Below are 14,021 nucleotides of genomic sequence, written 5' to 3'. Positions count from 1 at the left end.
AAATCTTAATGGAGAACATGGATTAGGCCATACAATAGTAGGTATACCATAAATGTAGGTGAATCTATTTTAAAGAAAACGTAATAAATATATCAGTCTGTTTTACATAGCCAAGAATTTCTTATCCAGAAATCTCTGATTTGGGATCAAAGAACATCTGTGTCTGCAAAACATCATTATCGGTATTATCACCTCTCAAGTGAATGTCCCAGTCACTAAATTCAAGACCCTAGGCTCCTTCATGCATTTCCTTTCCTAGTCTGGGAATTTACTTCTTTTTTAAATGCATCATTAGACTAATCTACTGGTTTAGAACAATCCTCTGAAAGGTGGAAGGCACAGGCCACTGCAGAAACTGAACAGACTTTGCCTGCAAAGATTAAAGTGATATGATCATGAAAAATTAAAATTTAGTAAAAAGAAAGACATTTTGATTGTGTTCCTTATTTGTGGGTTCTGTGACCTGGATGTCATGATACCTGGGTGATGCCCTGACAATAGAGATGCCTAACACAGAGGAACCTCTCTTGCTTCCCTAGAAAGGGTTTGGTGTTTCTGTCCAATTCAAGGACACAAATTCTCCCTCTGCACTTTACAGGAAACCAACACTCCACACTGGACCAGCTGCATAAAATAAACTTATATAGAACTTCACCTTTTCCTTTGAAAAATGTTGGAAATGGACACTGAGTGACCCTGAATTTTAAGGACTTGTGGAATTACAGGGATCTATCAACCTACTGATCTGATACTGCATAAAGCTTTCACACCTGGTAAAGGTGTATCTTTTGGAAAAATTCCTGGTCTTCATCTGAATGCACCACGAGATGATTTTGTTTTAATACTGGTCCATCTTGCTAGTATATTCCAGTGCCTTAGCACTCCCACTATTTTATTCTGTATAGGTTTTTTTTTCCTTTGATTTTTACTGACTTTGAATTACACCCGTTGATTCTTGCTCTGGCAAATCATTCCCAGACTAAAGGACCATCTTGCAGCCACTGAATTCCTCTGGGAATGCATTTGGATGCTTTGATAAAGGGGCTTCTCAGGTTTCCTTTTGATAAAAGAAACAGACCAAACTCACAGCAAGGTTTTTACTCTGTAAGATTTATTCCTTGAAATAGTTTTGGGGACTACTTTTCTGGAGCACCTCCTTGCTTTGAGAATCCCTTTTAAAGCACTGAAAACAGTGTTCCTGGACTAACCTCCATGAGTGTGAAGGCAGATCATCACAATTCCTCCTAATCTCTCTTTCCTCAATCACTGTCCAAATGCCATGTTTCTGAACATACGGTGATAACACTATTGTACTGAAAAATATTATTTTTGGGTTTTCTGGTCTTGCTGTCACGTTGTAACCACCATGTCTGTATGGTAATTGTTTATTTTACTGATCTTATTCCTTTTGTAAATGTTATTAGCAATAGTTTTCTACTTGCCTATAAATCCTTGACAGGACTTTCGGGAAGTGGTCCTTTCAAGGCCTCCCTAGAAGGATCTTTCACTAAGGAGGATTACACAATCACATCTAGATTTTAGATCTATCACTTAACTGGTTCTTAATCAGCTTAACTAGAGTTATCTTAACCCTTCAAAATGTTGCTCAGACTCTTGGAGTTTGCTAAGAATTACCATCAAAGCAACACAATTGCAGAAAGCTTGAGGCAGTTTTTAGATTTTAAGGAAAAAAAAATGTATAAATCCTTATTTACTTCTAAATAAAAGTACTAAATTATAATCTCATATAAAGGACTGTTAGATCTGCTCAAACATCTTATATAAATCATATAATATTAAAAAGACATTTTCACAGCATACTGAAAAATGTAATTTAGCTAAGCTTCTTTTTTCTCTTATTAAGCTTTATTAAGAAATACAGAACTAATGGAAAGTCTCTGATTTTTTTTAATCTTCCCTAAGTTACATCAAGTTTTGTGGCATACATTGATGCCTATAATTAATAACAAAAAACATCCATAATATCTGTATCAATACAACAAAACATTCTGAAAAAAAATAGAATTCAGTTCAATATTTCTTCCAAGAAAAAAATGTAATTATATGTTATGTACAGCTACTTCCCATTTCTAATCACTCTGTGATATTTGTAAAAGATTTATAGTTATTAAAGAGAAAAGTAACATTTACAAAAGAAGAAAAATAAGTTGACATAAAATAGAACTGGAGAAAACATTCCCTTATATATACTTCATCTACTGAAAGGCCTAAATGGAAACTCAATTAATATTAATATTTTCCTTAGGCAGAAATTTTGAGAAGGGAAATAAGATGACATTCAGCAAGATACTTAAGCCTAAAAAAAGTCCTGCCTTGGTGAAGTAATAGTTATTTTTGATGTTTGTTTTTCCTCTGCCTTCTCTGCAGTGCTAGATATCAGCCAATACCATGATTTAAATTATCATATTTCTAAATCCATCCACACTCTTTGTAGATTCAGTTTCAGATACAACAAAGAGGAAAAGGATCTTATTAAAGGACTGATGGGGGTTTTGTTTATTTTGTTTCTAAGGAGGCAATCTTCTCCTGTAACCTCGATTAAATTGTCTCCTGTGGTGCTGCAGACAAGCTGTCAAAAATTCCTTCAGCAGTGTATTACCAATGTTGTGACTGCTGTTTCCAGAGGTGGAAACCAACCTGGCTGCCAGGCTCCACAAGAACACACCACCCCAGAGCCCCAGTAAAACACCTCCACCTGTTGGTGTCAGGAAGGGAAGGCTGGAGGGATTTGGGGGCTTTTCTGTTCCTTGATAAAGACACTCCCTCTGCAGTGCTTCACTGTCCCAGGCCACATTTCGGCTCTCAGCTGGCAGTGCTTTGTTCCATGGTGAAATTATCTTCAAGCATGTAACCCACAGGATTCCAGAGACTTCCTAAAAAACCTTTTGTAAACACATATGCCGGGTGTGAATTTTTTCATGTGTATATGTTTAAGGTGCTGTAGCAAGAGGCAGAGTTTCTGGATTATGATTATGAATATATAATATTTAGCTCATTATAAAGACATTATATGAATTTTTAGTAAAGTGATGGAGTGAATCCTCTTTTTGCAGTGCTTAATTCTGAGGTTTTTTTCCTCCCAAGCAGTTTCAATAATTAATTGGCTCCTACTAATGAGTGAACAATCTTGTTTACCATCTTCTCCCTACATTTACATTTTTTCAGATGGTAAAGAGCCCATCAAAAGACCTAAAGAGTCATATAAACCCCAGCCCACAAAACACTTTTAGAAGTGATAGTATACAGATTTTTTAGGAAAAAATTCATGAAAATGAAAGATTGAATAAAATTTGTTTCAAATTTTCCAGTTATTTATAAGCTAAGAGTTACTCAGATTCAACCTCCCCCAAAAAGAAGCCCTACTTTGTGGCTAATTTGGGATTTGAATTAAATTAGGCTTCACAAGTATATTTTTGGGGATTCTCCAACTCATTCTTAAGAGAGTTATAGAATAATTAAGGCTGGAAAAGACCTCTAAGATTAGCCATGTACCTAACACTTCCAGGGCCACCACTAAACCATGTCCCTAAACAGCACATCCACATGCCTTTTAAATATCTTCAGGGCTGACAACTCACCTCTTTCCCAAACAGCCTGTTCCAATGTTTGGCAACCCTTTAGATGAAGAAATTTTACCAAATATCCAATGTAAATTTCCTCTGGTGCAACTGGAGGCCATCTCTTCTTTTCCTGTCTCTTATTATTTGGGAGAAGAGACTGACCCTCACCTGGCTGCATCCTCTTTCTTGGCCCCCTGGGCACACCGTGTCTCATGTTCCAATGTTTTTGACCAGGTCCCATGCGCCTGAAGCCATTCTTTTCTAGAAACTCCTAAGGGGCAGAATTTCCATTCAGAATTGTTCCTGCCTTAGCTAGAAAGAAACACCTGGAATCTTTCTCATGGGGATTTCTGTCCCTGAAATCACTTAAAGCATAGTCTTCTAATTAAGAGCTGCCAAGGCAAATTGCTCACCAGACACAGCAGTCATAACAGTTTTCTTCTACAACATGACAAGGAACAAAGCTGTTGATATAATAAATTATAAAACTCATTCACCATCATGCCTCAGTTCCTTCTGCAGCATGAGATACCTCAAACCTTTTTCTGGCAGCACAGAGAAATCCTAACCACCCCATTATAGGTTATTCTAAAAAAACCCAAAAAATTTTTTATGCAGTATGTTAAAATATGTAGAAATTTTTTAATATAATGCCATACTTATGTATTCGGGCAAATGATAGACTGACATATTTTTCTTTTTATGTGTATAAAAATTAGAAACAATCTTTGTAACTGTGTAACATATCCAGTCCATTTTTTTGCCTGCATGACCAGGCTTGAGAACCCCCCTCCATCTGGCTCTCCCAAGGTCCCAGTTCTGTTTTCCAACGTGACAGAGCTGCAATAGAAGGAATTTGGATGCAGCTCTCTCACCAACCCACCCTAAAACAGACTGCTGATTAAGAGCTTTGGCCTGGCCCCCATTCATGCCGAGAAATGAGGTTTGTCCAGGTTTCCTCTACCTTTGGCACATGTTTCAGGAACTGAGCTATTGTGCACAAAGGCCAAGTCCCTTCCTCCTCCCACTGGCTGCCTTTTAAAAGAAGACTTACGTGTATGACTTCTCTTTGTTCTGTAGTTCAGTTGCAGTAATTTTTCATGCCCAATGTCCTAAACTTTGAGCTTGAAATTATGAAAATTGCAAAAAATTTTGAAATTTCTGTGGTCTGTTCGCTATCCTATGGGGTTCCCTTCAAAACTAGGTGAAATGATTAATTCAGCACTGGCAGAATCAAAAAAGTGGCATAGCTTATAAAACAAAATCACTTTTTTTCCCTTGTCAGAAATTCAGCCCAAGGAAACAAGAAATATTAATGAAGTCTCTGACTGTGTCTTTCAGTAACTTATTATTTGAGCAACTCATTTCTGCAGCTCCACCTTATGCCAATTTGCTTTGCTTCCTTTCCAGTCACTAGGGGTATATTTAATAAGCTCAAATATAAATCATTCACCACATGCAAGGTAATTATTTATGAATGATCTGCATATTTTCTTTTTCTCTGGATTTAGGTGAATCGGAAAAAGGTTTCTTATCAATTGCCACTGAATTAATCTAGAATTATTATTAAAAAATAGTTGGGTGTTTGAGTCTGTTCAATTTCCCCTGGCAAAAATTCTGATTTAAATTGATCTTGGCAGAATCAGGCCCCTTAATCTTCCACTTGCAGCAAATGATAAGCTGCAAATAAGGGGAGAAAAGAGACTCTATTTGTGACATGCTGAGATTTTAATTGATCCCCTCAATAAATGCTATTAATGAATGAGTATTGAAAGGAGTGTGAGACTGATGGATACTGATGTGAATGTCTGTATAATATCAGCTGTCATTTACATGCCTAAGGACAACTTCTAGAATTGCATATGAAAAAGGGAAGATGGATGGAATAAATTAAAGAGGAGATGATAATAGCCTCAGAATGGTGTAAGAATTTAACACTGTTGTGAAAAATATTTCCTGTACCAAAGTTCCTGTATGACAATTTTCTTTTATTTAAATAATTTACTCATTTTACAGTTTTTCATACATTTTTAGACTTTTCATTCATTTTCATTTAATATCAACTCGCCACTCTTAGATACCATTGCAGTGAAATGATTTTAGGAAGTGGGCTTGAGCTCTACAGCGTGAGGAAAATCCCGATTGATACTAATATCATTTTATACCACTGAAAAGTGGGCAGGCCCTGGCAAAACTCAGTCTCTGATATAAAACTGGAGCATGGCTGCCTGCATTATCCATGAGTCTAACCTTAATGCTCTTGTACAACCATTCTGACAAAGCACTGAGTCTAAACTGCAGATGTGATTAAGTTACCGAGTCATTTGAGGGAATCTCAGGAGAGCAGGCAGTTTGCCTCTGCCAAAGGCAGATACCATTAGCCTCCTGTCCTTCTTGAGAGTCGTTGAATTATCTTCCTCTAGATGAAATATTTCCAGTGATAAAAAGCCTATAGTTTACTTTTGAAATGAGTATGATGGGAATAATTAGGGAAGAACAAAAAATGAAAAAGCAATGTGGTCATGCTGTAACACAGATCACATTTAGCAGTCATAATAATATGATTAACAGGAAAAAAAAAAATAGGAAGACAAGGAGTCATTTAAAAGCTCCCTGTGATTTCTTGTGCCAGTAGAGACACCTTGCCTGACCCTGCAATGTTCCACAGGACATAAATCTTATGTCATATTTGTTAGTCCCGTGTGGGTGTTTCACATACCCAGGGTTTTACAGACACATGCTGAGCTCAGGTACAGACAGCTGAACTGAAGCCCAGCTGACAGCTTTAGCTGTGAGCTGAATTTGTCCCCGGGCTTCCCTGCCTGGCTCTCCTTGGGCTCCCGTGCTCCCTGGCATGGGGACACTGACACAGTCATCTCCGCTTGGACACTGCACTCCATGGATCACTTCCTGAGCTTTGGCAAATCACACAGGTGACATCACATGATGAGGGAGAGAAAACATTCATGAGGAGTTGAATGGATTTCCTGTGTCACACATGTGCACTCACATTTGCATATATCAGACCCTCGTTAGCAGATCTTGACATGCATGAAGATTCTTATTCTTACAAAAAGCACATTCCTCTGCTTTATTCTGAATTTCAGACATGCAGGAAGGTGATATAAGTCTCATCTGAATTTACTGGAATCAGCACTGTAACCAGTTTAAGTGAGGTTTTAAGAATCAAACAAGAGTCTTATCCTATTGGAGACTGAGGTCTTTAACTGTGCTGAAATAAATTCTCACTTTAAAAGGGATTATGCATGTCATCTCATAGGTATAATACATGTTGAAATTAAAAATGTAATTAAAAATTAAAATATAATAATACTTGAGATATATCTTCTTTCTTTTATTCCAGTCTCTCTTTCCTAAACATTGACTGTTTTTCCCTTTCCCCCCCTCTATTCTACTATAAGGTTATTATTTGTAAATTATTTGTAGTGGCCCTGAATAAAGTGCTGCCTTTTGATTTATTCCACCTCGGTCAAACCAATATGACATTATACACAATCCTTTTACTTTCTAGATGTGAAAGCAAACATCACTTATAGTAAGAATCAATTGAATGAGACTTTTAGAAAAGCCCAAGAATTCTAGAATCTGTGGTTCATATCTTCATCTCTGCATTTTGTCTAAACGAGGAACACAGAGAGAAGCTTAAGGAAACCCACTTAATGTTTGACATTCATTGATTTATGCCATTGAGTCCTACCTACTTGTCAATTAACTTTTATGTTTCATAGTTTCACTCTATAGTTTAAAAAAATAGGTGGAAAATGTGGTAACATCAGACCTCTAATTCTTTCCATTGAGGAGGAACAGTTAAAAAAAAAGTTGTTTTGGAGGGGTTTAGGATGTACAATTTCATTTAAAGCAATATGAAAAATTCTTAGTGTTCTTCTCTGGGTCTGCAGAGGGGCTGAAAAGAAGGGGTTGAGGAAAGAGGAGAGTTTCATATGAATTTTGACTTTTTAGAAGTCCGAGTTCAGTCTGGAATTTTGTGTGAAACTTGGGTACCAAAGCATTGCACTTGAAAGGCAAGCGCTGGTTTTAGCTGGAGACTTAACCAAAGCTTCAAACACAGTCAGTTCCTACTGATGGTTTGGGGGGATTTTAGGGTGAATCAGCTTACTTTGGCCACGTGCCCAGAGCAGATCTTACCTTTGCTGGCATCCTTAAGGCTTCAGCTGGCTTCTCAAAATCTTTGGGTAAAAGTGTGAGAATTCTGTGTGTCACTCCAGGATTGTGCAAGGCTTGTGAATTCTGTGTGTCACTCCAGGATTGTGCAAGGATTGTCTGAGGTTGACTACAAACCTTCATTCTTCCTAAGCAAAACCTTGAAGGGAACCCATACTTGATTCCTGGGAGAACCAGCATTCACATTTTCTCCCATATCTTACTTAAATTTTTCTTTTTAAAGGTCTGTTATTGCAGCTTTTACTGATTGATTATTAATACTATACTCAATATTTCAATGATTCTCCATCATAAAAACACTTCCTTGCCACAACTTGTAATGTTCTCTGTTCCTGTGCATTGATTGCCTCAGCAGAATACATCAGGCAAATTTACAGTAATCTTGGTCTCATATGCTGGTCTGGGAACTGCAAAATTGCAGCAACTCAGGTATTTCTGCTCACTAGAAAAGAATCTTCTAAAATAATGGTCAAATTACACAACAATATTTTGCTTCCGTTTCTGATGACACTGTTAATATGTATTTTAGAAATTAAATTCACTATTTGCTCTTAGGGTAAAGGGTGTCTCTAGCTGGATGCCAAACATCATTTCTCCACAGCATCAGTTTGATGCAGGACAGCTTCTTTGAGAAGCATCCTTGCCATGCAGATACTTGATCAGCTCCTGTAGCTGTTGGGAATACTTGAGTGTCACTGCAGAAACTTTAGTGGGAAGGGACTTCAGTGGGAAGAAAGCAGTTTTTCATTTATTTCCAGTGTAAAAAGCAGGCAGGAAAACATGCCCTGGAGGTACATAGCCTAAATTGGGTTATTCATTATCTCAGCTGGCATTTCTGAATCCTTGGCCTATGTTCCACCTAGCTCTGATAAAACCTTTCTCCCCATCAGCAAGAACATCTCTGATTAGAATAAAACAAAAATAACAATAGCCTTTTTTTCTGCAAATGTAAAGATACTCTATTTCAAAAGTGATATAAATCACAATTATACTAATGACAAGCACGAAACATCCAGAAAAAAGGTGGGGTGTTGGTTAGTTTTTTAACAGTATTTTTTCAACCACTTTTACTTTCACCTTAACATGCTGAAAAAAATCTGCAAATATTTTCTTTCTCTTTGCTACATTTGTGTGTAGGAGCACCATTGTCTCAGAATAAAGATCCTGGGGGATTGTTACTACTGCGTCTCGGGGCTCCCAGAACCTCGCCAGGACCATGCACATTGCTGTGTTGAAATGGGGCTCAGCATGATCAAAACTATCAGGTAATGCCTTTTCCTCCCCCTGATTCATTGTTTCTGGCAGTGTTCTCAACTTCCTACCTGAGAATGTTATCGCTAGACAAGCAATTATTCTGTTGGTTCAAAAATCTCAGCTTTATCACTGTGAAAAGGACAGGACTTTTCTGATCCATGTAATGCGTGGGAAAAGTTGCTAAAATGATTTTATTAACCTGTGCTACTTCAGAGATGTAACACAATAGCTGTGTGTGCAACTGAGAGGCTTCATAGTTCTTGGCAGTTCTCACTTTGTACTGTTGTCATTTTCAAGAGGAGACTGAAGAGGAGGAGTCTGAATTGCTTCCTATAATCCCTTTAACAAAATTAAACCACACTATAAACACAAAATAGACAGCTTTGGTTATCCTTTAGCTTGAAAACTAGCTCATAGACAAACTCATAAGTACTGAGATTTTCCAGATGAACAAATTTTACGTGCTAAATTAGGTTCTTGTTTAAATTCACCAGCACTGGAAGTATTTTAATGGAGGAATGTGTTCCCATCATGTAAATATAATTATGTTGCTGCTAGATTATTGTATTTTGATGCAATTACAATTAATAACAATCATATTTCAGCAGCCTGTGGGTAGAGCCTGTCCAATGAGTTACCATGACATTAGTTGACATCTAGTACTCCAAGAGAGGTTTTGTCCATCTTTTAGAAATTTATGGGTTTTTACTGATACAACGTATCAAAAAAAATTTACTGAGCTTATCATAGTCAAATACTTTTTCTGTTGTTTCCTTCCCTAAAATAGTGTTGCCTAACATGAGCATTCTCCCCTTTCCCTGGATGTTTTGCTGTCCAATCTCTTTTTCTGCTTCTTGTCCAGACCTCTTTGCCCATTTTATCTGGGTCTGTCTCATGACATACATCAGACACTTAATGCACACTGCAGCTGCATTACTGAGCTCTTAATAGAGACAGAATTTGACTAAAATTAATTAATGGAAAATGTAACTGAATAATGATTATGCAACAGTGATATCTAAGAAGGCTGGATTCAATTATCACAGGCTAAATGTTGAATAAAGTAATCAATACTTTGCTTCTGGAATCCCCACAGTGAAAGTGAAACATGAATTAGAGAACACAGAGATGAAAAACTCTACCAGCACTGTTAAAATTTTTTGGATACACACATCAAATCTTTGCATTTCCTTGGTAACACCACCTGCAGACAACCCATTGCAAGCTCTTTTTCTTCAGACAGTAAATCTCTCTCCATCTCCTTACACATGTGGAAGTCTGTAACATCCTGTGCCCTTCAATGAACAGGGTCTTGAAGGCAGCAATCCAATATTGAAATATTGGAAATATTGGTCTATTTTTAGTGTCTTAAATGACAGCTACAGTCAGTCAGAGCCATGACACAAAGTCCATCAGGACTTGGGTCATCCATCACAGACTACTTCAGTTCCGATTACCCCCAATTTATTTGATAATCCCAGTATCTGATTTTCTCTCTATGCAATGAGGATGGTTCTTCCCCCAGGCTTTTCTCTTCAGAGTCTTATGTTGCTTATCTTAATGTGTGTTCACTCACTTTACAGGGAGGACCAATTCTGCCATGGAATATTAGAAATACTTCTGCCCACATTTCTGAGAAAATTTGGAGTTATCTATATTCTATTAATTAAAATTAAAGAAGTAGATATTTGTCTCACAGTTAAGAATTAAAAAATACCCTCTTTATAAAAGTGAGTTTTTTGTCACATTGGTTCCCACAGAATTTTACCATATTTAAAACGTGACAGAAATGACATTTTGATGATTAGAAAATTTTTTATCTTCATGAGAAGATTGCGTAAAATAAATATTTTTTTAGTCTAAAATAATAGGGAGATGACCCAAGATATGCAAAACCATCATTCAGATTGGAGAGCTGCATTGAAGTTATACAGACAAACATTTCTCTCCACTGATATTGGTAATGTTGTACTGACCACTACAACTCTTCTGGTGAGGTAGAACCCAAAAAACCCCTGTGATCTCAGGATACCATGGCTGAATACTCCTTCTATTGTCCTTGATGCCTCCATGGTGAAAGGGAATAGAACAAGAGTGTCGGGTCCATTCATTACACAATGTGTGAAATAAATCTACACGGACAGACTGTCTCACTAGGGACTTTTGAGTGTTTTCATACAGCTCGTATCCATACAGCTAAATTGTTAATATATTGTTAATTGAGAGTCCACAATTTGATTTTAAGCTTGAGTCTTGCAGCTCCACTACTCTTTTTGCAGATGAAAGGAACTGGTTAGAACTCAACAAAATAATTCAAGATCCTTATTTTCCCTGTAATGTTTTTTTTTTTTTTTTGCATCACAATGCTTTGTTAAAAATTCCATAAAAGAAGCATTATTATTGTTATTCCAATCTGTCTTCTTGTTCTTTGCTCCCTTAACTGTTGCGAACAATTGATGGGTGACTTCTAATCACAGGAAGATGGCATGGAATCTGATATTGTCTCCAAAGTAAGGTGGTTTTGCTCCACCACATTTAGGCATGAGAAAAAAAATCCATACTCTGTCTCTACTGCAAAACCCAAAGACCTGTAAATTCTGTTTCCTAAAATCTCCATGACTAGGAGTAGAATGGAAGGGAGATTGTGTGAGACTCTGCTCCTCAAGGACTCACTTTCATACTGTAAAGATGGAAATGGCACAATATATATATAACAGTGGAAATTCAAACAAACCCTTGTGCTGGTATATTTGTTTGGTGAATCAAGGAGTCCTGAGTTGTTTCATTTGTTGGATCATTTCCCACTAAAAGCCATCTGAAAGAGTAACTATTATGACAGAATAAATGGTCCCAGCATGCAATATAGGCTAAACTCCAGAAATTAGATAACAGCTTGTCTTCATTAAAAGTCTGTAATTAAGTACTAATATTAGGGCAAATTCATGAGAGGGAGAAAAAAAAAGGAAAACTAAAAAAACCCAAACAAATACACAACCAAAAATACCTCAACTGTTTCAGATAACTGACTGCCCTGGCAGGATTCCTGCTTTTAGCACGAAAAAACTGCTTTTATCATAATCTGTTGAATATTAATGAAAATCATGAAGTGATCAATTCCTGTTAAAGAAGTAACTCAGGCAGTAAAAGAGACAGGAATTGTTTTCATATTCCATTATTATAAATTGTTTAATTAAGTAATTATATAATAATATTTTTCATCCAGTTCTGGATTCCTTCCACAGATTATTTCTCCTATGATCTACAAGGCTCTTCTTATGATTTACAGAAGAGAGAATGTATTCACAAACCCAAAAACTAAGGTTTAACTTCATTTCTGTGTGGTGTTGGAAAGGGATGTTGTGACATATTCACAAGTTCAACCAGCACTTTTTAGACAGTTCTAAGATTGAATATAGGTTTCTCACTGAGACTTGATCATATTGTCACCTCCACATGTCCTTTCAGCCTTTGACTGAATGGAGAGAATATCAGAATAGATTTTCTTTCCCTATTTTTGCTGCTGGATGATGATATGAACTAAATCAAGTAGACACGAATGAGTTCATGCACTTCCATGACCTCTTTCCTTTGAATGCACCATGAAACACAGTAAAGGACACATTGGAAAAATGGCACAGGACTGTGTATATATACATCTATATGTATATGATTATATATATTTTTATAACACACTTTTCAAATCAAAAAGCAAACTTCTAATAATATTGTGTGTGGTCCCTTGTACTGTATTATTTTCCTGCTTCTCAGAGCAGATTGACATAAGAAAGAGGAATACAACAGTATTAACTCTGCCCATGTAGTTACAGTTTCTGTCTGAACTCAGAGCAAGTCAGTTATACTAGTGACAATATGAAGCTTCTCCAGGTAATAGTTCTGCCTACATTAGATTACAGTTCTAAATCCAAGTTAAACTCATCCTGGTGCCGTTTTAAATTGGCTCTTTGGGAAAATATCTACATTAAATTGTAAATTCAACTTGTGTAAAGTTCACCTATGAAATGCTACATCCCACAGGTCACATTGCCTGCACTGTACCATTCAAAGTGTTCAGTAGTTTAGTGCATCCTGTTACCAAGCTTTTCTAAAATAATGGATATCTCCTTCATGGGCATGACACAGTTACCAGAGTCACACTGAAAAGATCAATTACCTCACTTCATCTACTATCCTGTCATGTCAGCATCAAAAAGCTGACATTAATTTCTTCAGGAAAATTCCATAATTCTGTTGAGTCTAACCAAAATGTTCTCTATATAACTGAACCTTATGATCAAAGGACATTTCAGTTAACAGGAGACACAGGAGATCACCTATCCATCCTTCTGCTCTCAGCAGAGTCAGCTAAAACCCTTATTTACTTCAACCAGAATACATGGACTTTCATATTTCAACTGCATGAGGATGATAATGACCATGTCTTGATGGATAAATTGAACAATCCCAGAGAATATTAGTCATCCCTGAGAAAAAGTGGAGCAGACTGGCCAACTCCACTCTTCTGAAGTCATTTTGCTTCCAGAACCAGGCAGTTGAATTCAAATTACCTACTAGAAATGGTCTGGAACAGGATGTGAAAGGCCTTGTTGAGAATGAAAAAGCATTCTGGATTGTTTTAAGTATCTCAAAGCATAGTCAAAACCTTGCACAATTGAACTGGCCAGCACAGAAGCAGCCTGTGTGTCACTCTCAATCTCCAGGGCTGGAATTCCAGGGCACTCAGATTTTCGCAGCTACAGAAAAGGCTCAAAAGCAAATTTCTGACTTTTGGCTCACCTTCTTCATGCAAATAAGAAAGGTTTAATTAACACTATAAAAATCAAATACCCATCAAAGAATGCTGACCAGGAGGAAATGCCAAGATCCAATTAAAATCATTGCAATTTTTTGTCTGTGGCTAGACTGAAATGAGATGAATGGCAAAAATAACACCAGTCACAGTTACCTCATCCTGGATAAGGTATC

The 14,021-nt window shown here is 36.9% G+C and overlaps 1 protein-coding gene across 2 annotated transcripts in view; it reads left to right on the top strand.

Annotated features, from left to right (window-relative positions):
- Positions 1 to 14,021, top strand: part of ADCY8 (adenylate cyclase 8) — a 115,887-nt gene that overhangs the window by 52,258 nt on the left and 49,608 nt on the right. For both annotated transcript variants that reach the window (XM_063174259.1, XM_063174252.1), the window contains exon 5: positions 8,922 to 9,049. In XM_063174259.1, coding sequence (XP_063030329.1) covers positions 8,922 to 9,049 — 128 coding nt within the window. The remainder of the gene's footprint in view (positions 1 to 8,921; positions 9,050 to 14,021) is intronic.

Source organism: Melospiza melodia, chromosome 1 (genome assembly GCF_035770615.1).
Source record: "Melospiza melodia melodia isolate bMelMel2 chromosome 1, bMelMel2.pri, whole genome shotgun sequence".
NCBI classification, from domain to species: domain Eukaryota; kingdom Metazoa; phylum Chordata; class Aves; order Passeriformes; family Passerellidae; genus Melospiza; species Melospiza melodia.
This window is presented reverse-complemented; position numbering and strand designations above follow the sequence as displayed.